General features: G+C 30.3%; 1 protein-coding gene and 2 long non-coding RNA genes across 8 annotated transcripts; 1 reads left to right on the forward strand and 2 right to left on the reverse strand.

The window, feature by feature from the left end:
* Window positions 1–824: 824 nt before the first annotated feature.
* LOC107368613 (uncharacterized) lies at window positions 825–14,517 on the reverse strand. 5 transcript variants are annotated; one of them, XM_015936473.3, is made up of 6 exons: window positions 13,441–14,517; window positions 6,591–6,699; window positions 6,263–6,319; window positions 5,771–5,894; window positions 2,305–2,482; window positions 825–1,663 (listed from the first exon to the last, which is right to left on the reverse strand). In XM_015936473.3, exons 1-6 carry the CDS (start codon window positions 14,258–14,260, stop codon window positions 1,191–1,193), a joined length of 1,761 nt encoding a protein of 586 aa, XP_015791959.1. In that variant the 5' UTR covers window positions 14,261–14,517; the 3' UTR covers window positions 825–1,190. The 5 variants fall into 5 exon arrangements, with proteins under 5 accessions (XP_015791959.1, XP_025017938.1, XP_025017939.1 ...); XM_025162170.2 differs by having other exon boundaries at window positions 825–1,603; window positions 13,441–14,405; XM_025162171.2 differs by lacking the exon at window positions 6,263–6,319 and having other exon boundaries at window positions 825–1,603; window positions 13,441–14,457.
* LOC149094814 (uncharacterized) lies at window positions 6,999–9,898 on the forward strand. The gene is made up of 2 exons (XR_016200056.1): window positions 6,999–7,232; window positions 8,488–9,898. It is a non-coding gene; the product is annotated as an uncharacterized LOC149094814 (long non-coding RNA).
* A 4,977-nt stretch (window positions 14,518–19,494) lies between the features above and the next one.
* On the reverse strand, window positions 19,495–23,473 carry LOC107368641 (uncharacterized). Of its 2 annotated transcripts, none has more exons than XR_016198599.1 (7): window positions 23,305–23,473; window positions 23,145–23,223; window positions 22,780–23,010; window positions 22,238–22,443; window positions 21,542–21,995; window positions 20,876–21,012; window positions 19,495–20,771 (listed from the first exon to the last, which is right to left on the reverse strand). It is a non-coding gene; the product is annotated as an uncharacterized LOC107368641 (long non-coding RNA). The 2 variants fall into 2 exon arrangements; XR_001570185.3 differs by having other exon boundaries at window positions 21,491–21,995; window positions 23,305–23,472.
* Between the last annotated feature and the right edge of the window lie 1,523 nt (window positions 23,474–24,996).

Consider the following 24,996-nt stretch of genomic DNA (forward strand, 5'->3'; position numbering starts at 1 on the left):
ATATACAAGCATAATGTTCAATGCGTTTTTAACCTTTTGCCAATAATAACTTTTGATGTAACTTTCCGTTGGTCATGACATTAAATTAAGCCATTATTTGTCGAAGAGGCTGATCACCTTTGAATCAATCTCACGTTAATTGGAGTTTGATTCAGTTGATAAATCTATTTATTTTAAAATGAATTTTACATCCAGAACATTTCAATCCTCTATATTAGGGATGCTAAATGAAAAGAAACTAGCTTAAGTGTCTAAAATTTCATTTATTAGTAGATTTCGGTGTGCAAGCATTTTTCAGTCTTTAATGCGTCCGAGAATGATTTTAGACTTGAGCTAAATCTAGTTTTGAAGGCCAATCTGAGATTGAAAATTCAAAAATTTTGAGCATAATTTGAATAAAGTAAAATCATATTAATATAATGGTTTCATTTGTAAAACTCATTCGAGAAACTACTTAGAATGGATATTCGTAATTGAATTAAAATAGTGATCAAATTTATTCCAATTAATGTGGCATGATTCAAATCTAAATGTATTCTAGATTTTGTCTTTGCAACTCTTCTCTAAACTTACAATTCAGACTCGGACTGAAAACGTACAAATGGACCTACTATGAAGTTAACTAAAGCAATAGATGCAGTCCAAGGAGTTTTTATCCAAATTTACGGTTAACAGTGTAATTCTGAATCTTCCAATGCCATTTCAATTCACAATAAATAAGATTAGTGGAAGCGATTTCATCAAAGTTGACTTTCCATTCTCTAATTTTAAATAAATTACTTGATAACTTTCATAAGTATCATTGTTATTTAGCATCATTAATATTGTTGGAGGTATAATTATTCTTTTAATCATTAATATAGTAATTATTTTGATGATTTATTTGTTCTTTTTCTGTTCTTTGGTTTACTGATGAAATATTTGTTTTTTTTGCAACCTGTACTTGAAAAGAAAGATAAAGCACAATTATAATAATAAAAAAAGTTCGGTAAATTACAGATGAATGAGCGATTTGATTGCTACAAATTGTTGATATTAAAAAAACTTGTCTTTTAAATGGTTTACAAGACTCAGTGATGATACATGAAAATCGCCTATGTTTGATTGGAATCAACTTCTGTGCTTTTACTTTCAATGACATTTCAAATTTCAATACTAATTCATCAGTAATAATAACATAATAATTATAGTTAATAAATATGTCTTGATCCAGAAAAGGCATAAGTCAATGGTCCAGTTGATGTTGTCGTCGGAAGATGTTGATTACTATTATTATTGTTACTGTTATTATTATGCGTCCTATCAATTGGATACAATTGGATTGCTCCTCCATTGACGTTATGATTCAACAATGAATGGTTAAGCGTTAATGCCATCGATGTACCAACATCAATGACACTATTATTGTTGTTATTACTAGGTCCACTTGAGCTGCTGCTATTATTACTATTTTGTCCATTCATCAATTGATTTCCATCGATTCTTAAATTTTTCATGGCTCCTGGACTTGGACATGTAACCGGACTTGGAGCATCCCTTGATTCACCTTCAGTATCCGATTCACGTAGTTTATCAGCTGCTTCAATGGACTTTTTATGCATCCCTGCGAAGTCAAAATGGGATTCGCTTGAGTCATGATGTTGTGAGCTTTTGCGATTCTGATCTGATGATAATAATAATAACAAAGGGATGGAAAGGAAGGATTGTATATATAAATGGTTCGGTGATTTGAAAACTTTCTTCAAATGTGAGTGAATTAGGAGTTTCAAGCAGTGCAAAAAAATAATCAAAACAATAAGAGAAGAAATGGATTGCAAAAAACGTAAAATTGAGCATTCATTAGTCAGATTATTCAGGTGATTGGCAGCCCATGCAGATTCATTAAGCCATTCATGAAAACAGCTATTCTTATGACTGTATGATTTTTACACAACAGTTTAGAGATGATGATTGGTCCATCACACTCTACTACTGTTACATGTATAAGAATCACAGGGTAAATCAAATACATGTTTGTACATTCAATAAAATTAGGAAAGACAGTCAAGACAATTTAGCTGTGAAGGGTTGCAATTATTTTTGAGCAATCTAGTACAAGCAGTATAACAAAAGTGTTAGAAAGTTAACCATTTATTAAGCAAAGCAAGGAAGGGATTTGATTATTTGATTTGCCTTTTGCATCCAAGCCTCATATCAGAATTGTGTTAGATTTGTTAGTATTGTACATTTCATCGGTTAATCGCTCTGAGATGTACTTATGTTAAGCGTTAGTCTGCTAGTTAATTAATGAAAGTTATAGTATACCTAAAAGCCAAGGAGCACATTGAGCGTCACCATCTCGGGCACTTCTCAAAATACTATCAGGTAAAGGTAACGAGTGTCTAACCATTGCACCATAAAGCCCATATTCAGCCATAATTGTACTTTTTCCCCAGCATTTTTCCGTTTTCCTCCATTTCGCTCTACGATTTTGAAACCAAACCTGAATAAAGAAGAAAAATGTTAAAATCTTGTCTTAAAACCATGTTTAATTGAAAATGCAGTTCATCGCTATTGGGCTTAAAATGTGAATGAAGCGATATTAACATTTACATTTCACAAAGCAACAGATTTAAATAACAATTCAAAGAACCTCTTTTTATGTAAAACCAATGCAAAATAATTAATATTCTGGCAAAATGCATAACTTTGGCACTGAATAATGAGAAACAAATGACTTTGATCAAATTTGTCACCAGTGAAATTAAGATTTTACAGCTTTTATATTATTTGTTCAGTTCAATGACGATGAACATTGTCGATGACTATCAAAACTAACTGTTATATTTTGTATCATTAAAAGTAATTACTAATGTAATGCAAAAGCGTGTATAAAATGTGCTTCCACATAAAAAATAAGGTTTAGTGTTTCGTTGAACGCGTGTTAAAACTTGTTAAGAGACTAACAATAAACATTATAAATTATTGTAACATTATAATATGAATTTTTTCAATGCTGGTAACACAAAGAGAGGATCAAGTGAAAGTTTACAATTACATTTACATTTGTAAAGGTCAACAAGATGATGTATCACTGTTAAAGGTGAAGTGGATGTTTAATGATGTCAAAACGATATGTAAATAGGATTGAAAACAAACAAAACAACTTGATCCCAGAAGTAAACCACACTATAATAGCGATCAAACAACACTTTGATTTAGATCCTCGCCAAAGTCATCAGAAACAAGCTAAGATGAAAACACTGCTTAACAAAATCACAAAAGAGACTGTAAAATTGTCCAGTATTTGAAATTACTATAGATGTTGCCATGTTTAATGAACAGACAAAACAATACACCAAACAAATGTCATTTAATAGGTTGATTAACCATGAAAAATGAAGACAAAAAGTTGGTTTTGAAAAATACTGTAAACTATAATAAACATGGAAACAAATTGAACAAAAATGAGTAATTGGATCGTAATGTTACAAAAAGGTCTAACAGGGAACCCTTTTTGAGCGGTAATTTAATTTGAGAGGGAAAAATGAAAAGACAAATATGGGAGTCAAATTTGTCTCGTTAAATCCAAATAATGAAGTAAGTTGTTAAATTTAAACACAAAATTCAAATAAAGGTACAATTACAATTAAAAACTGAATCTAAAAGGCAAATACAAATCAAATAAAAAATAATAAAACAAAATAAGATATGAAATTAATGGATCGAATCTTTCAATAAGTTAGCAAAAAAAATAATAAGCGGCAGCACTTATATGTTTATGTGTTTATTTTGTACTTATTTAATGATTATCCAGTGATTATCAGAGTTATTTTGTTGATTTTATTAAACTGTTATGCTAACAAAATTAAATCACCATTTAAAATATAAAATTGAATCAATGGCAACAACATGACAAGATGGAAACAAGATGAAGACAAAAAAACACCCAACAGTGATCCCATTACCAAGGCCTAAGATGATGGAGATACCAAACTGGTTTCTTAGGGAACAAGTGAAAATATTATTAGTAAGTTAAAACCATTTGATTTATTGTATTTTTTTCAAGACAAAACTAAAGCAAATTATTGTCAAAATTTTGAAACACAGGGAAAGGGAGAGAAACAGAAAAAAAACAAACAAATAAACACATCTAAACTAGCAACAGCAACTATTAATACCAGAAAATGTTTCGTTTTGTTTAGCATTGATTTGACACTAAAAGGAAGACTTAACCCAAAGAAAAGGGAAAACGATGATGAAGAAGAAGAAGAAGATAAAAGATGACAACTTGATATCATTATTATTATCATCAATTGTTATAGAGTTTAAAACTAACTCGATTTTATATCGTATAAGGTTGTAAAAACATGTTTCAATAGAGAGACGGCAGAAGAGCCAGCAAAGTTATCATCTCGACTTGTTATTTGATAAAATCTCACTCCCAGTGAGTCTTTTTTTTATATAAATATATATATTTTTCATTTGATACAAACAGTAAAATCACAATTTGATCACAATATGAATCTATACTGAATGCTGTTTTCCTTTGATTTTGCTGCTTAATTTAATTCAATACTCTTCTTGTTGCTTCAACCTTTGCCTTGATACATTAAGTGATATATCTCAAATTAAATGGCCTTTTATTATTTACTGAATACCATATAATACGTATTCAATTGCGATCAACAGTCAATGTAAATGTTAAAAAGATGAATGGTACAAATGTAAAAATGATTTGACATGATTACAATTCACAATTCAATTTCAATAGTTTCCTGTTTCCCTCTCAATCTTACCTGGCCAACCTTAAGATTGCGTATTGTTTTGCCTGCAATAATCATACCTAAATGATAACAATATTTGTGTTGTCAATTTGTCAAATTGTAAAATTGAGTTGCTAAAGGAAAGCAAAATTGAAAGCCTTTAAGATCAAACAAGGTAACAAAATTGACAACAGTTTTGTTTATTGAACAAAGCTTATTCATTACAACGTCTATTCAGTGACAGCTTTTAACCATTTTGGTATGTTGCTGCTGTTGAATGATTGTTAACGACAATTTAACCTTTAACTTGGTTAACTTTAAAAAGGTGAAAATACAAACTGGACAAGTGGACAACTTTAATGCCTATCTTTGGACCTTTTCATGTCGCCTAACAATATCTTGTAATATTCAATTGAAATAACCTTTTTTGTCTCTCTTTACCTTCCCATGATTAGATGATGAAGATAATGTTGTAATGATTTCAAGATAGTAATTGGATTCAAGTTTAAGATTGTATTGATTGAATTAATGATTGAAACTGATTTTTAGCGACTTTTGACTCGGGAAATTTGAAACCTTTTCAATGTAAAAGTGTCTTGAATTACAAATGAGTTTGGTTAAGGTAATAAAAGGGTTGCAAATATTCAACCAAATGTTCAGTTGTTATGTGAATTATCATTTTGAATGAAGCACGCTTTAATAGCAATCACATTTATCATTATTATCATTATAAACCATTGAAATAAATTGTAAAGGCCTCAACCTTTAAACAGTTGCTTGAGCAAATATTTACCTTCATTTTTACACTTCAACATTCAATCTTTTTGCCTTCAACATTCAATTAATTATTAATTATTGTAATTGAAATTGTTTATTCACAAATTTAATCTCAATCAGACATGCTTCATGTGTAAAGAAAGTTAAACACAATCAAAAATCACAATTGAATGAAAATGTTTTGTTTGTATCACAGTTTTTGTTCAATTTGATTTCAGTTGTTGATTGATTTAATTGCTTTTACTAACCTGTATCCTATCCTCAGGTAGATCAGTTTTAACGGAAAGCATTTCCCTTGCATAAACATCAGGATAATGAGCATCTTTAAAGGCCTTTTCCAGTTCCTCCAATTGATAACTCGTAAATATTGTTCTGGATGAGCTCAAAATGGAAACCAGAATGAAGATGAACCAGGATAATATTGAACAGCAAGAAGAAGAGAAGAGAAGAAAAAAAAATAATACTTTAAGTTAGATTGTTTGAGTTTTACTGCAATATTGTGCTTCAGTCAACAACCATGTAATCCTCATACAATAGTATTATATCAAAATCACTAATCCAAAGCCCAACTAATATGATATTAAGTAACCACTAATCCCTTTCAATGAAACCATTCACAAGCTGATCATCCTCATCATCACCAACATCATCAAAATGGTTAACAAATCTGACAAACATTATGTCTTTACAGTTGACAATTGTTGTTAATTGTTGTTGATTGTTAGTATTGATTCTCTCACCTTTGATTAATCTCTCTTCCTCTCCTCTTATCCACCTCTAAACCTTGCTGGGTGATGCTGGGTATTCATTATATTTGTGAAAAATTAACAAAAATGAATGAAAGAAAAAAAACAAAACAAAATGAGGAGTTTGTTTACAAATGATTTAACAAGTCACAACCTAATCAATTGAGTTGATCAATAACTAATTCAATAATACATGCATTGATTCAGTCGATATTTATAATGGTTAGTTATTTGTTTTTTGGGTTCAAACCCAATCTCTGTTTACCAACTTGACTTGTTTACTTGGCAAGGTAATCCTTTACTTGTTACAGAAAACACTTACCTATGTCTTCTTTTTTTCTTTTTTTTCTTGCTTGAACTTATTGAACTATTATTATCGCAATCATTTCCTTGAGCTCCACTTAATCGGCTAAATTCACTCATAATTGTACCTAAATTGGGTGAAAAAAACGAGCAAAGTAAAGACTTCATTAGTGACTTGATTATAAGTTGTCTCTGCAACATAGCAACTGTACAAAAAAAAGTCTCCCAATTATGTTTGCCTATTTACAGAGGTAACGTTAGTTAGACAAATAGTAAACATTTTAACAAAATTAGTTTAATGCAATTATCATAGTTTAATAGTTAATGAACAAGTTAAAGTCAGTTGTAATAATTATTTTCTGGTTAATTGGGTTAATCAAGTTTCGCGCTGTTGATGCTGCTACCACCAAGTGTTCAATATATGCATTGAAGGAGGGAATCGATTAAAAAAATTTCTCGCTTTGTTTGATTTTTTTATTTTAACAAGTAATAATTAATATTTTGCTGATCTAATTAACCAATTATTATTTAATTAGTTGCTTAGCTTCGAGTGTTATTTAACTTGGTATTAGTTAAGTGTCTTTATTTTGCAGTGAACTTACAAATTTTGGTTATTTTGCTCGTCTGATCAACTCAACATGGCTGAACATAAGATAGAGAGGTAAAAGGTTTTGATTTGATTTTATATTTTTTCTGCTTAATTGTTCGATTGTTGTTAATTATTATTTCTTGTCTTGTCATGGTATCATGTTATATTTTATTAGCTCAAGGTGAATTTATTGAAAGTTAATTGAATCTTAAATTGATTGACAGACATTACAAGTTGAATAAGATATTGGCTTTGTGTTTTTGTTTCTTTAGGTATAGTCATATCATTCAACGCTTGTTAATCTAATTGTTGCTATTGATTTGTTGATTTGTTAATGATTAACTTGAACCAACTAGACTTATTAATCAAATTGTATTGGGTAAAGTTAAACTTGAGGCAAATTAATTGTGACAACTGTGCATTAACTGGTACATCTTGTTATTGTTTTTTAGAGAGTCTCTACATTCAAATTGATTAGGCTAAGCGATTTTGACAGTCAATCAACAGATCTATTGTCAACAATTAAGTTGATTGAATTTTAAGTTGAATGGAAGAAGAACAGTGTTAATCATTATCATAAAAAAAACTAATCATTTTGATGAAAACGGTGAAAGTTTAATCAATCAAATTTTACTCTTTCTTGTGAAGGTAAAAATGATTGAAAACAAAAACAAGCAAATAAACCACCAAAACTTACAATCAAATCGTACCTTCAATCATTATTAATCTTGATTAAAGCTAATAATAGCTGACTTTAAATCAAACAAAGAGCAAAGTGATAAGAATTTGCTCAAGAATTTGATAAAGAATTGAAATATGAATTGATTATTAGCTTTTTTAGTCCATTCTAGTTACAGTCTTCCCCATGCTAATATAGCATTGTATTGAAAGACAATATTAGCTTGATTCCAATTCACACATTTAATCAAACTTGTCACTTGATTGTTCAATGAAGATGATGATGGTGAGGATGATGATAAAGGCAAAGATAATGATAATGATAAAATCAAGCTACCACGAGTTTACTTATATCTGCTAATATCTAAAGCTTACAATATAATGAAATATAATAAGCTGTTGAAAATGGAAAGTTGATCGACCAGAATTATGGATGAGAATGGAAAGGACAAAAGATAAACATTCCAAACCATATCAGCTCATAATTATTATTATATTGAACCTTTGTACGATCATATGTTTATCATATAAATATTATTATCTTTACCAACTCTCCGTTTGTAGTTATAATATGAAAATATTTCAAGAATGTTAAAGTCTAGAAGGATAAAAGTCTAATATTTTTCCTTTTCTCTCCCTTTACTTTTAGGTTTTTAGACTGTTCAGTTTTCACCCATTTTTTGGGTTCATCATCCAAATTATTGGCTATAATCAAGTCTCTTTGGCTTTCCTTGGTTTCACCATAATTACAATAAATTGTCGAGGAAAAATTGAGATTCAATGGACAAAGACGATGCTGAGCAATGAACCAAATTGATCACATGGAAGAAGCTTCAATTTCAATCAAATCCTGGCTCAACTTAAAAACCATTTGAATGTTAAAGACTTAATTGTTGTTAGATAATTGTCCAAGATTAACACCTACCTGGCCTGATGCTAAATGTTGAGAGCAAGACAAATAAGGGTTAACAATAGTATTGTAGCTGATTGATTAATTTGAATCTTGAAAAGACCCAAATTGATACATAATGAGTAAATGGTTATAAGATGTAAAGATCTATTATCATCGTAATCATCAATTTTTCAACACTCATTATGTTATTATTTTTATTATTGTTATTATCAGTTATTATTGAATTGAAAGGTAAAGGCACCTGGTAAATGAAAAATAAAAATGCCAAATGAGTTTATGACAGGTTAACAATTGACATTGAATGAATATTGATTGTTAAAATGTGAAGGCGTTTTTGACTCTATTAACCGTTGCCTTATACTTTAATACATTCAATATATACACATATACTATGAGTGAGTGTGAGTTGAAAAAAAAACATTTTACTGATGAATGCAACATTTAGCATCAGATACCATTGATCGGGGTGAAGATGATGAGGATGTTAAATGGTCAAAAGATTTTGTATTGTTGAAAGAGAGGCTTTTGTTGATGTGTCGACATTGAAAAGAGCCTTGACACAGCGACTTACAAGACTATTGAAGACACACACGGACTCATCTATTCAGTCAGGTTACTTCCTCATTAACTCGAGTCGAGTCAATCTTTTCATTGTAGCACAACAAAAAATAACATGAGAGCAAGATAAAGAAAGACATTTTCACATCTTCCCCAACAATAACACTCATCATAATAGTTGTACTCAAATAATTTATGGCCTTTACACGCGCGTTTATATACTTAGACCACCTTGTTTCCCTTTCTTAACCTTTACTTTTACCTTTTCCATCTCTAACCTTTATCTATTCTTAATCTATCTAAACTTGTTTATTCAATATACCATGTATATCTACATAATCTCTCTCTGGGAGTTAAAACCTTATTCCCATCCTACTATTACTATTATTATAATTTTAACCTTTTTTCTCCATTTTTATTGAAGGCAAAATATCAACCAACTTGACTGAGTTTTACATGGATGTGAAAAGGAAACAACAATAGATAGATTGACAGTTAAGGTGTTCACAATTTGATTCCTCTACTTTAACTGTTTACCAAACTATAATTAACTTGACAAAGTAAAGGTATTACTTCTAGTCCCATCAAATTGCTATTTTAATTCAATTATTATTTTCTGTCAAACTTGCCACTTGTATTTGGCGCTTTTGCATGCTCAAGCTTTGTTTACTTGTAATTGTCCAAAACATTTACAATTTTAGCACTAATTTCAACCATTTTTAACTGATTTTTTTATGTTGTTTCGTTGATTTAGATTGTAAAATACTAATCGAGCCACTGGTAATGGCCAATCGTATTTAAATATGAAATAAAATGAAAATGGCCAGTGAAATGACAGCGTCTTGGTTCCCTCTATGATAAAAGCTAAGAAGGTTGAATCCCAGATACATAGCATTACAATGACAATTAATTAAATGGAAATATTGTCAATCTATCTTCATCAATAATCTATCATTTAGCCAATTGTTAATTAAATGGTTAGAAGAAAGTAAAAACAATTAACTCAATTATTGATGTTAATAAAAATATCTGAGTGACAGATGAAAGCAATGTTAAACCACAGACAATGTAATGAACCAGTTTGCTGTTTTTTCCTAACTTGAAATGCTGCTGTTGATTCTGTATTGTTTTAATTTACAGTTAACAAATTACATTGTTAATCCAAGGATGGAGACGATTTATAACTGGATGAAATGTTGAACCCAATATAATTGGATAAACAATCAACTCAATCATTTTCTAAATCTATATACCAAACCTAGCAACTATAAAATAATGAGCTTCAATCAGCAAGTTGAAACAACGAGCAAAAAAAAAGTGAATCGATCCATCATCATCTCATGAATTCAGTTTAGTTTCCCATGAAAACTGGATCCTCCAAGCTTTACCATTATTAGTCAACTGTGTACCGTTTGTCATCCTCATCATCCCTATCATCATTAACCTTTGTTTTCCTTGAGCAGAATCATCTCAGGTATTGTGTTTTCACCTTACAAGAGGCTCTTCGTTGTTTTTTTGACAAACCCAAAGCAACACAACATGAATGAACGCACAAAAAAAACATGATACTTAATTAACCTCTTGCAAGGTTAATAGTTTAATTATTAAAAACTAATTGTACTCATCAACGGTGATTAACATAAGACCAAGTTTAACAATTAATCATGTTAAAACACTAAACTTGAATCAATATTTGGGTTCAACCTTTCACCACTTTTCTTCCTCTTCTTCACCTATTTCCACCTTTTAAAAATAAACACAATTTCAATTGATTACGAATAGGAATCTAATTAACATTTAATCATCTTACAATGATATTGATGGAAGGCAATGATGACGATGCCTTTGTCACAAAGAGACTTGTCAATCTCAATGTATTAATACAATGAATTTCATAAATTTGGTGACATCTTTTTGAATTCATATCAAGATACGAACTGAAAAATCCTCACCAGATCCATCACCTTCCTTTATTACACTCTTAACATGAATATATGGAGAAATTAATTGAATGTAATGAAACCAATGATTTTGTTAAAAAAACATTCACCTAATGTTAGAGGTTAATGTAAAACTGGAACCAGTTTAATGAGCATCAAAATTGGTTATTATTTTATGGGAAAAAATTCTGGTTCAAAACTCAACTAAGCCTAATATTTTTAGCTTATCCTGGATTCAAAATTAGCTTTCTCTAACCAAGGCTGGTTAAAAATAGGGAAACTTTGTTTTTTTTCTGGTTTATTTCATTTCCTATTCAGGTAATGTTCATCCATTCAGGAAATACAGAACCAGAAAAGGAAACATTTTGATAAACATATTTTTGGTATTGAAAGATGGTCAATTTGGAGCAAAAATTTAACCAGTAAAAGACAAATTTCACTTTGAATAATCATTTTCACAGCAAAAATGGCCAATGAAAGGTGAAGACATGGAAATAGTAACAAAAGGTTAACCTGTTGATTGATGTTAACTAATCAAATTAAGTTGTCAGGTTAAACGTTTTTCACTATTATTTTGGTAATAACACAAATAACAATTTAAACTGGTTAAAGATGGTGATAATCATTTTTAAAGGTGGGATTCCCTGAATTATGGAACAAGAAGAAGAAGATTGAAATGGAAAAAAAATGTTTTACCTTTTTTGACAATCTTTCATCACCATCTTGATGTTGATGATTATCATGATTATCCTCTTACCATAAAGTCAGATAGCTAAATGTAGTTTAATAATAATGTACTCGTAAGTGTGTAATGAGTAAGTCAAGTGAGCAATTAACTAATTGAGAAACGGTTAAAGGGTGCTTCAGATGAACATGAATAGATATCACCAGGTAATGGTCAGATAATGTGATTTATATTCATTCAATTTATTCACTGTGTTTCATATCCAATGAGAGATTCACTTTTCTCTCTCTCTCATTTATTACCAATATTTACACAAATCAAGACCTTCATCCTCATCCATCATCCTCATCATCCTAATAATCATCAGTTAAGTTCACAGTCATTAGTTTCTATCATGATTACAACTGATTCCTCTTCCCTTTAACATCAGTTATCAACTTCAAGTGGCTTCTTGTTCCAATCATTTCAAGAGTTATACAAAGACGCCTGATTATTTCATCATTATCTTCATCATTTTTCTTCCTCATCTTCATCTTCATCTTCATCTTTTTTTTTCTTTTTCTTGCTGTTCTTTTGTTGATTTCACAATTTCTTCTTCTTCTTCTTCTTCTTGTTCATTCAAAATTCTTAGACTTTGATTCTTTGCCTTCTGTTTGTTAATCATTATTCTTACCCATTTCAATGGCTCAGTTGGAGTGAACACCTCGTTTGACAACTTTAATCTCATTGAGAGATACTTACCAAGAACAAGGGAAAAAGGTAAAATTATTATCATTATAATGATGAAACTAACATTGTTTACCTTATTCAGTTTCTTTTACCTTTACCTTTACCTTTTTTTATTGAATTATCATTTCAACTTTTCTTTCTTTCTGTCTGATATTCCCTGTAATTAGTCAATCAAACATTAAAGGTAAAAGCTGCTTTTGTTTTCCTGTTTTTTACAGCTAAAATTGACTTCAACCTTTATTTTACCTTTTACCTCTATTTACATTTTCAAATGTTTATACTTGGGAAATGTTTACAAAATTTCAATTATTTTCATCAAATAGGCAAATTATTGAAGAAAAATTCAATCAAATCAATAATCTGATGAAAAATTTGAAACAATATTGGACTTCATTAAACAATTCAGGAAAAATTATTGTATAAATTGAACTCAAGTTTTATTGCCTTCATTTTGATGGCATTCAAAGTAATAAATAAAAGTTAGTCTTTATCAATGAATCGTGTTTGATTCAAATGCTTTAAATTATCGCGAACGGACTTGAAGCAAATTACGAATTGTTTAAAGACTCGAAATACAAAAAGAGAAATGCAATTGAAGTCAATTATGAAAACTTGAATAACCAGAATGGAATCTGATCTTCTCAGATTGTCTATTATAATTAAGTATTAGGTGACTCTACTTTACGTTATCGGTTGATCCGAATTTCGGCAAAATTTTGGGACAATTTTGTAGTTGCTTTTGTTTTGTGGAAACAGTCGAAGTAAAACTATTCTTACCTGCAACTGAATGATGGTTAATACCTGACGAGGAACTTGAAGCAGTGGCTGTTGTAGGCTGATGATGAGGATGACCCTGTAATCCTGACATGAGTGCAGCTGCAGCAGCGGCTGTGGCCGATGGTCTGTACAGGTAAGCACCCAACATGGAGGCTGAAGTAAAGGCAGAGAAACATGGTGCAGTTTGTTGTTGTGCTTGTTGTTGATGGTGATGATGATGAGCAGGATGGTGAGGATGATGGTGGGAAGGATGGTGAGAGTGTTGAGTTAGATGATGAGCATGATGATTGGTTGTGGTTGTAGTTGATGGAGATGAGGTTGAAGCAGTTGGTGCAGTTGAATGATGTGAATGTGACAAGGTTGGGCCCAAAAGAGCCTCTCTTTTACCAGAATATCCATTTAATGAACTTTCATACCAATTGATTGATCCATTGGTTCCATTGGAACGAAACTCTGGTGTCAATGAGTTATTTGGTCCAGTTGTGGGTGAGTTAATTGAGGTTGATGAAGGTGGTGATGATGATAAGGTTTCATGGTTAGTGGTTACCTTGGTGTTGCCCGGTGTTGGTGATTCGTGATTCGGTGAATTCCAGTTGATTGGAGTTGCCGGAGTCGGTGTTGTTGCTGGTATTATTGTAGTTACAGGTGAAGTTGAAGGTGAGTTGCGATTATCACAATTGATGTTGTTATTGATGATGGTATTGGTACTGTTATGGTGGTTGATTGAGGAAGTTGAAGATGACAGTGATTCATCTAGACCTAAGATTTGTTGAATATTGAAATGGCATCGATTAATTGGCAATGAGCTTGGAGTTACCATGATTGCAGTCTAACAATGTTTTCAATTAACAATTAAATTTTAAATTCAATTTTACATTCAATTTTTTCTGATCACTTGAAACTCTCACAGTAAGCAAAGGATAACAGGATCATGTTGTATCACTTGGAGGTTTGATGGGAAATTGTTTTAAACAATTGTATCAATCATTCAATGGGAAAACAATTTACAAATGATCAGAATTGCAATCTGTATTAAACTGCATGGATTGAGAAAGTTGATTAAACTGGGCTGATTGTTGTATTAGTTGATTGTAAACTGATGGTAAAAAATGAATCAAGTCTGTTGATGGTTAACCTTAGTTACCGCCTGTTTGCTGCTCCAACTCCACCTCATAACGACTCCACATCCAATAAGAGTTACCATTTGCTGTATATAAGGTGGAGTTTAACTTGAATCTAACAATTTATTAACATAACAATCAAATTGATTAACTAATTTAATATGTATTTCAATTTCAATTTTGTCATCTTTGCGTTGATCAGGGGAAAAAGGTCCACTAAAATAGTCAATTTGGTGTAACAAACACAGTTGATGGTAACAATGAGAAGCAAAATTTAACCCAAAAATGGTGAAAAACTAATCTTGCTGTTAATTAACTTTATTATTTAATCAAAAAATTAACATCATTTAATCACTCAAGTTTGTCTTTAATTAAAGTCTAACCTTTTTGGTCCGATTTCAGGACATTTTTTCACTTGTTTTTACATTCATTTGATAATTGATCAATTTTTTTGATTTTTTCTCGCGTTTCATTGGCAATTAATCATTTCAATGTTGGAGTAAATTTTTTCATTCATTATTGCAATTTATTGAATGGTTGAGTTTAAAATCAATTTTTTCATCTTATAATGATAATGATCATTATAACAAAAAGGTATAATAATTACAATATATTAACTTGTGAAATGTTGAGCAAAAAAAGTGGGGACAAAAAATAGAGTTAATAAGGGCACTTTGAGCGACTTTTCAGGATAACGTGACAAAAGATGTACAAATTGTCACGTTCCTTGATTTACTCCAATTAAAATTGTATTGTAATGCATTGGATGAGCATGAGGATGAGTTGGTGGGTGGTAAAGGAAGACAATGCCTTGTTATCAGCATCACCATTATCATCCAATGTTCACCAGGTTTACATTGAAGAGAACTAAAATAACAAGAATTTAATTCATTACAATCTTTAATAAAGTTCAATGGCAATCTCAGCATCTTAATCAATCCAAGCATCTTTGATCATTTCAACATTTTTTTAAATTAAATTTAAGCTCTGAAGGTTAGGGGACAGAGACAATCCTTCAACCCAGCAAAGTCACTCTCTTCCCATCAAGTTGAGTCTACTGCAAGGCTCTTTACGGCAAATGATTTTCATTATTTTTAACTTTCTTTTTCAATGATTTAAGTTTCAATTTTTAATTGCAATTTGATAATCATTATTTTAATGTTAATCATGATTATTGGCACAATATTTTCATCACCATTCTTTTGATGAAAATAATTGATTCACCTTCTTTGTTCATCTTAATTGTGATCCTTCATTGATCATCACTTTAGTCCATCATTGATAGACACACTTTGACCTCCCGAGTAGACCCAACCACGCACCAGACACACACACACACTCACACACTCACACATACACACACACACCCTGAGTTGATGAAAAAGATAAGTAATTATCTTTTCATTGTACATCATCACCCTTCATCTTTAACCCTCCATCTTCCTCCTCCTTCAACCCAAACTAGTATAGTGTCACCTTAAAAAAAAGCCTTCACCATTAAGGTTACTCCACAGTATATTCATTGTTGGCATCATTCACTTTTATCCTCATCATTTTTTTCCTCCATCATCATCTTCACACACAAAATGGTAGAAACAAAAATTAGCAAAACACTCATTTACTCACTCACTTACCTCACTAACACTCACACTCACACAAAGCAAAGTGTCAAATTTAATTAATCAATTATAATCAATTACTTGCAATTACCAAATGCCTTTTGAATCATTTAAATGTTTACTTTTCTTCTTTATTTCCATCAGTTTGAGAGCAAAAAACCAATTTACATGTTCACCTTTTTTTCACCTCCCTTTTCATCCTTTTCATCCTCTTGTTCATCACCTTTCCAATTGTTACCTTTGTAAAAACCTTTTCTTCCTCTCCTTGACTCACTCAATAATAGTAATAATAATAAATAGTTCTTGAGGGAAATCATGAAGACTGAAAAAGCCACTTTACCATTACACATTTGTCAACTATTGTTAATCATTAATACACTGTTAAAAGAGTCTCACTTTTTAATCTGAAAGATAATTGATGAATAAACAAACATGAAGCTAATTGACTGTTAATAATAACAATAATTATCACCAATTAACAGTAAAAATTGTGACTAACAATCATTAATTTCATTTCAATGAGATTCACTTTTCTTCTGGTTCAATCTTTTTCACCTTCTTCTTGCCTGGTTAACAAACATTGTTTGCTTCAACAAATGTTCAACAACAATCCAACTTGAAGTATCTTTTCAATCCTATATTTTGTCTTCTTCTGTTCATCTTGATGAGGATGATGATGATGATGATGATAAGTTGACATTTGAAAGAGCAAAGGAAACACTTTTGTTGATCACCAAAGGCCAACAATGGACAAAACATTTGTAATCCGATTTAAAAGCCCTTTTTAACATGTATTAATCTCACAGATTGAGTTGTAAGTTTTGTTGTTGTCTTCATCCGTTGTACATTTTCAATCACTTGGACATTGATGGACTTGTAAAGCTACAAAATAATAACTGATATTGATCTGTATTCACTTCATTAAACACCAACAATAAAGGTTAACCTGGCAACTTTAAAGTGTTTGTCTCTTCATTATAACATGAATAACATTTCAGGCCAACATTCATAATTATCAAAGTGGACAGCAAAGTGTAATCTAACTTTGTGACTTCAATGTTTGTATCAAACAAAAAATATGATTAGAAACACGCGTTTTGAGGTTGAATCTTTGTATTGAATTAACAATAATGATTGTAATTTGATGAAAATGTCTCGAGAGATTTGATCAAACAAATTGACTGTTAATGGTTAGAGTGAATGGCAAGAAAAATGATAATAATTAAGATCAATGGGAATGCTGGGAAGGACAAAAATAATGACTTAAGAAGTCGCTCAGGAATCGAGTAAATTGAAGATTGAAATTTTTCAATAATAATTGGATAAAATGGCCAAATTATCATCTTTATCTTCATTATTTGAATCTTTTTTTTTCTCATCATTTTGTTCAACCAAAGAGGATGCGTAAGGATAACTGGTTAATGTTACATTAAATTGGCAAGTTTTCAGTGATGATAAAGGAAAGACAAGAAAGAGTATCTTCATCATTTTCATCATCTATTGATCTGTCATTTCACTGGCTTTTCGCTATAATATTTTATATCTTTTTCACTCTTTAATCTAATGACCAAGCAAAGTGTTTACGACGCTGTTTGACCGCTAATTTAATATACTTTCACTTTTACAAGCTCAATTTCATCCTCTTCTTTCATCCTCATCTTCATCATGGAAACTTGTTTGATACAAAATGCTTCCTTCCTTGTTGACCAAAAGTGAACCGAAAAAGTTGCTTTTTTTGGTTGCTTTCATTTTCACATGAAAAACAATTGAAAGATTAGATGTTAACCAACTGATTTTCATGATGAGGATGAGGATGAAGATGAAAGTGTTCAACTGTACTATAGACAAACTGTATTAAATGACGAGGAAATACAAATTAATGGGAAACATATCGATCAAAGATTTGACTCTTCTTTTTGCTTCGCTTCTTCAAGATGTGTAATGATAATGGGTTTACTTAGCTAACTAGATATAATAATAAGTATTTGAAGGGAAAAATTGTTATCCATTATGAGAGTGATCAAGATGATAATAGTGATCATCATGAAAAAGGTTATTCACTAATTCAATGGCAATCAATTGGATAACATTGTGTTTAACAAAGCAAACCAAATGTGATTTGTTTTTCCGTCATTTAGTGGTTGCTGTTGAGTTAACTTTTCAAGTTAATAAAAGCTCAAGTGGATCCAAGCTGAATGGATAATAAAAAGAGGATTAATTGCTGATTAGGAATACCAAATCATTATTAGTAGATTAACAAGTCTCGATAACCATAATCCAGTCAATGTCATTGAAATTGAAATGTAAACTTGACTTTGCTTTTGCATTTCACTTTTGGGTTACATTTAATTTTAAATCATTTGGTGAGGGTTTAATTGTTATAAATTGTTTCTCTGTTGGTATTGATTTAATGTAATGTTAATTGATTTAGCAACGGGAAAATGAAACAGAAAAAAGTGATTTATTTAGATGATTGGAGTTAAAGGGAGAGATAAATGAAGGTTAAAGTGGTTGGTAATGAAACATTGGTTTCTATGCGATTAATAAATTGTTACGAATAATGGTTTACCAACAATTGATGCTCATATATCAAAGCTAATTGTCCTGTTAACATAACCAATATAAAGACACAAAAGTTGATATCAAAACTCATTCCCAGTCAGTTCATCATCATTCCCATCAAGAGAATCATGTTTTTATCTTGAAAATTACCCATAAAATTTGCTTTATAAATATCATCATCATAATAATCCTTTAAATCATCTTTCATTACTTTTCCCAATAATTTAATTAAAAGGTTATGTAAAGTGAAAAGCTTGGTAAAAGTGAAGACAAAAATAACTGCAAAACCGCACCCAATGGCCTTAAAATGGCCTCATAGAACAGCTGAGACTTGAGTTTACCTTTTGTTGATAAATTGATGAAACTTGGAACAAATCAAAAATTGATTTTTTGTTCGGATAAAAACATGAGTTTTGTTGCACTTCTGGCACAAAACTCATCCTCTTATTGCAACTTTCCGCTGCTCCATTAATATTACAGGAATCATTTCTTGAATCTCATGAGATGAAACAAGAGTATTCATCATTCATTTGAAAGTTTCATTCTTCTCGATGAATGAGCCATGAAAATAGACGATATTGATACAGTTGTAAGAATTGACTTTTCCTGCCCTTTCTTTCACTTCCATTAACTAATAATAATGATAATAAATATTCAATTCCCAGGTTGAAAATGATAGCAACTAAAGGCCCAGTAAATGCACAATCAGTCAACACTGTTATTAGATGTAAAAGGTGAAAAGGGAAAGCAAATGATTATCAAAAGTTAATTTATTAAATTAATTCAATCATTATCGGTGTTCATTAAAACTGTCTCATTAAAATTAAGTTCAATATTAATTTCTCATGAGATTGCTCCAACTAAATGAATGGCTATTAAAATTGTTATTTGATATTGATTTTTTGTCTTTTTACTTTTCTCCGACAATCAAATGTGTTTAGTCAAATTGGCTTTGCTTGGTTAATTTTAATCAATCATACTTTTGCTCAGCATTTTCATCTCGCTATTCATTGTTTTGAGCTTTAATTAAAATTTAATTTTCTCAAGACTTTCCTTTGTTAATTAATGAAGTTGATTTTGATGTAGACAAAACAAAATCAATGCTAATCAAGTAATAAAGTAATTAGCAAAGTAAAGCTAATATAACCTTTTTGTGTTAACATTTTTCCTAATGAAAAATAACGTTAAACATTTGAAAAGGGAAGAAGATTAAAATGATGATTATGAAGGGTTGAAATCAATTCAATTTTTACGCATTCCATAAGGATTACAGGGTGAATATATGAATGCAGGGAAAGCTTTTAACCTGATAATGGCTGTGATGAGTTTCAATCTCAATCTGAACATTCCAATTAACCACTTAACTAAAGCTAATAGTTTTGGGTTAAATAACTTTCATACTCATTAAACTATTACAATGAAAGTGAAAAAAGGTTTAACCGCTTTTTTTGCATCAGATTAATATTGTTTAAAAAGTGTAAAACACTTTTTGCTCGTAATTTTTTCCAAATCATCAGGACGGTTGAATAAATTCAACTGATGAAGGTAAATTATTATGGTTAGGATGATTATTTGAAACATTTAGAAAATAAAATTGTTTTCAATTTTCTTTTTCCACCAACAAAAGCGACAAATTTTCCAGTTGGGCCTTGATTAAATTACAGTTAAACTGGTTGAAGAGATTCAAATGAATTTAATTATTGTGGTTGCTTCTCCATTTTTTGTACTCCAACTTCAATCATAATAGGTCCTCGGGTGAAAATATTAACGGTACATTATGATGATAATGATGATGGGGATAGAAATGATCATCTTCTTCATCACCTTTTGCTTTTTACCATCTTTACCATCCAAGCATAATGTAATTAAACTATGATTTCAATTAATTTCTTTCACCTTTTAATGTGTATTTTCTTCTCCATCTTTTGGCCTCCTCCTTAACATTATTAATATTGCTTTGAATACACACAGTTAAATCCAACATTTGGTTTTCCCGGTTCCATTCATGTTGATGCGCCAAATAAAGCAACTGTAAAGATAATCAAATGTTTATATAGATTAATCATTTAACTTTAACTAATGAGAATCTGATTATTTGATCGTGATATTATTGTTACACTTAATAGATTATACCTGGAAGGCTTTGAATATGTTGATTACGTGCAAAAACATTTTCGGTGTGTGTGTTTTAACCTGAGATTAACATCGTATTAAAAAATAATATTGAATCCAAGAAACGCATGTAGTATCCAACACCAACAAGAAAACATCTAAAGTTAAATAAATTTGATTATTGATGATGATAATGATTGTTAAAGACAATAATAGTGTTCATTATAAAATATAAATGTGAATATAAAAAGGTAATAAAGCGTTTAACAATAATGTTTGAGTGTGTAAAGATAATGAGGAACAAGGATGAAGTCAATTGAAGGCGTGAATAACTTATTAGAGTAAAGAGTGAGTCAATGAGAAAGGCAAGAATTAATAGGGATGATAGGGAAGATAATGGATGATGATCAACGGGCGTGTTCAATGTTAGATAATTATTTGACTATGAATTCCCTGTAAAGAATAAAATGGTAATAATAATAGATGAAAATAATTACAAGAGGTGAGAAGTGAAAAACTCTTACTTTGTTAAATATTAACTAATCAATTATCTTGTATAGTTTGTCACTTACTTATTCCATTTCAATTATTATCATTATTATCTTCATTTAATAGTTAATTTGTCAATATAATTACCTGATGCACATTATTGATCATCATAGATGATAATCACCTGTATTAACCTACCAATGTGGATATTTAGTTCAAATTCAGGAGAAACGTAAGCCAAATTCAGTCCAAGTTCAATTTTCTTTGTAAAACTGGTGATTCTTTCTGATGAGCTTGCTTTGTTTATCTCTTCTTCTTGTTATTCTGATGAAAATATTTTCTAATCAAATATTATCTGGCAGCTCTATTGAATTGATTTCTTCCGATTCTCTGGAGCCTTTTATTCCCACTGTTTTACTGTTTAATAAAAACAAAAGCTAAAAAATTGATTTTGCTTTTATTGTCCTTGTATTTCACTGGTAAGAGATGTAATCTGTGTTGACATGAAATATGATTTTGAAATTGATGTTATCCTGAGTATCATCGTCATCATGGTATAATCGAGTTGTTAAAGTCAATTGTACTCCATTGTATGGTTGAGATGAAAATTGAGTTTAACAATAAGAAACCATCACTAGAAAAACGTTTCCCCCTGTATACAGTGAATAAAAGTATTATAATAATGATAAATTCAAGAAAAAAAAGGGAAACATTTATCTAATACAATTTGAGATTGAAATGAAAATGATTGTACAATAATGTAAAAGACATTAAGATGTATTCATCACTTGAATTATCAAGTCAACCTAAAACAATATTATTTCCATTTTATGTGTATTCCTCAAGGAAGGTCATCCGTCTTGTTTCCCTTTTACTTTTGGGACTTTAACTTACTCTTTGTGTGCATCTTTCGTCAATGATAGTTGTCAAGGCAAAAATATTCATCAAAAATGATGATCAAACACGACGATCATCATCTTTGTTTCTTCATCTTCTCCGGTCCATTAATTTTTAGCATAAGAATATTGTTTTTTGATTTGATAACAAAGTAACCAATCTTTTCACAAGATTAAATACGCCTTTGTCATCATCCTCAGCATCTAAAAAAATATACAAATAAACATTAGTATTGTTTTGATACTTAAATGTAATAATCTATGCAAGTTTATGGTTGTTAACATTTTCATGGTTAAATGAAGAAAAAACAAAGATTGTCTTCACCAAATCATCCATTTCTTTTTACATCATTATACCCATCATCGTCCTCATCGCCATCATCTTCATACACACGACTTTCATCAAAGAGTGAAGATGATGATGAAGAGGAGAAGGAGGAGTTGTAGGAGTTGGCATAATCTTAAGAAAAACCTTTTTTTTGATATTGTTAACAAGACTTTGACTGTTGATGCGCAACATCAACTTATTTGTTTTCTTACCTGACTTTCTTATTCCTTTATACCTGAAAAGAGCCTTATACTGAGCTTCTCCAACAATCATAGTTATTATCATTATCATCTTATTAGTAGCAGGTACAATCAGTTGAAAATAGTCATGAGTCTTAATATTTAAATTTACCCTTAGGAGGTCTTTATTAACTGGTATTTAGACTGACAACTTTAGGCAAACACAAACCATTTTAACCTTTAACAATCCCTTGAGAGTGAAGTCTGTAAGAATTAAAAAAAAGTGATTGGAAGGTGTCAATAAAGAGGAGGAAGAAGAAAAAGATGATGAAAGAGATGGTGATGATGGAAACAGAATGAAGATTATGAAGAGGAAGAGAAAATGAAAAGAAAATTACCATTAAAGACATGGGCATTTAACCATTACCAGTAGCTACCTACTTAATTCAATGAAGATAGGTTTTCATCAAAAGGTATCTGTAAGAAAAAGCAAGAGAAAGAGAAAGAAAGAAAAATTAGATTCAATTGACTTGAATAAAAAATGAAAAGTTTACTTGCCGTAATAGTGTGATGAATGGTTAAGATAATCAAATTAGATTGTTCCTTGATTATTGGTTTCCTTCCAATTCAATAAATTGAAAGATTATTGTCAACACATTATAAAATACAAATTAACTTTGGTTAACCGTTGAAAAATGAATTCAATCACAAGCAGTATAACAAAAAAAGCTAAATTCAAAATGACAAAGCCAAGCCTTCTTATGCTGCCTTGACGTCAACACAAAAAGCGGGCAATTTAAGTTAAGGGTTTAATTATTGAAATTTTTAATTTTCATTATTTAAAGCAATTACAATTTCAAGTTAAATTGATGATACAATTAAATGAATCGATAAGTCAAGAATATGAAAAAAAAGGTTAAACCCTACAACCCTTAAAGCTGGTAAAAACTGATTGTATGCCTTGAATTTGCGTCCATCAATAAAATAGACCAACAACAATCAACCAAATGACCATTAGTCTAATTACCTTCACTTTGACTGCTAATTGTTGAAACAATAACACAATAATAAACTTGATCTCTCTCCTTAGGGTAAATTGTATTGGTAAAAAGGACAACTAAATGGGAAACAGATGAGGATAAATTCAATGGTTGTTGATGTTAACTATTAAAACGGGAATCTCTCAAGAGCCTCTCATCATCATCATTACTGTTTTGTATCCTGTAATTCAGCTGAAACGCTTATCATCATCAAGTGTAAATTAGATTAAAATTGTCAACATAAAGAGTCACACAGGCAGACAATCATGTAATATAAATGTAATGTTTGATCATTTCAGTTCATCTTTCATCTCTGTCCTCCTCCCATCTTCCTCCCACTCTTGCCACTCCACTTCATGTCAACATTATTGAATTAAACTGAGCTTTTGTCCGTAACTTCATTACTATTTTGAGTACAAAAAGGTATCCAAAAAACGGATTCCAACTGAAAGTCAATTGAAAGTTAATCAATTTTAAATTGTATCCTCAATCATTAAACAGATAAACAGTGAACACTAATGGCGATGAAGAGACAAATAATCAATTTTCATTTACAATAATCACTTACACTTTAAAATAAAAGTCACTATTGCCTTTCAAATTGCTTGTAACTAAGAATAAATTATATTAACAATCAATCCTTTAGTTTAATCTAACAATCTTTATTAAATTGTCATCCAAAATAATCAAATTTAAAGGTGAAAAACATGGAAATGTTGAAGCCTTTAATTCACTTTCAATCAATTTCTTAAATCTTTTCAGTAAATCAGTTTAAAGTTGAAACAATTGAGAAGTGTGAAAAATGTTAATCAAAGTAAAACTCAAAATGATTGTAAACAGATTTAGTTTGTCAGTTGAAAATGCAATTATATTGTATTTACTGATCAACAATAATGTTCAACTAAATTTGATTGAACAAGTAAATTAAATTAATGGTGAATCTAAACAGGAATCAAGATTGACAAACTTAAATATTGTAAACAAAATGTTCAATGTAACCATGGTTTTAATGAATGTTCATCAAATGAGATTAAAGGCAAGTTCAGAGGAAACTGAATATCAAAATGAAAGTTGAAAGTTTACTTGAAAACCATCACAAGGGTTAATATTATTTAGCAAGTGATAATTATTATTAGACTTTTATCATGTGAAAAGCTTAATCAACCAATTAGTTGATAATGATAATAATATTATTAACCCGAATAAACCA

This window comes from Tetranychus urticae, chromosome 1 (assembly GCF_039701765.1).
Source record: "Tetranychus urticae isolate SD_2017Ah chromosome 1, NJAU_TeUrti_SD_1.0, whole genome shotgun sequence".
NCBI classification, from domain to species: Eukaryota; Metazoa; Arthropoda; class Arachnida; order Trombidiformes; family Tetranychidae; genus Tetranychus; species Tetranychus urticae.

Excerpts from the sequence above, each read along its gene's own strand:
- LOC107368613 (XM_015936473.3), bottom strand. The coding sequence starts at position 14,260 with ATGGTAACTCCAAGCTCATTGCCAATTAATCGATGCCATTTCAATATT. Across the intron at positions 2,483-5,770 it reads TACCTGAGGATAGGATACAG|GTTTGGTTTCAAAATCGTAG; the intron begins GTTAGTAAAAGC and ends TTCTTTATTCAG. Across the intron at positions 1,664-2,304 it reads ATGTGCTCCTTGGCTTTTAG|ATCAGAATCGCAAAAGCTCA; the intron begins GTATACTATAAC and ends TATTATCATCAG.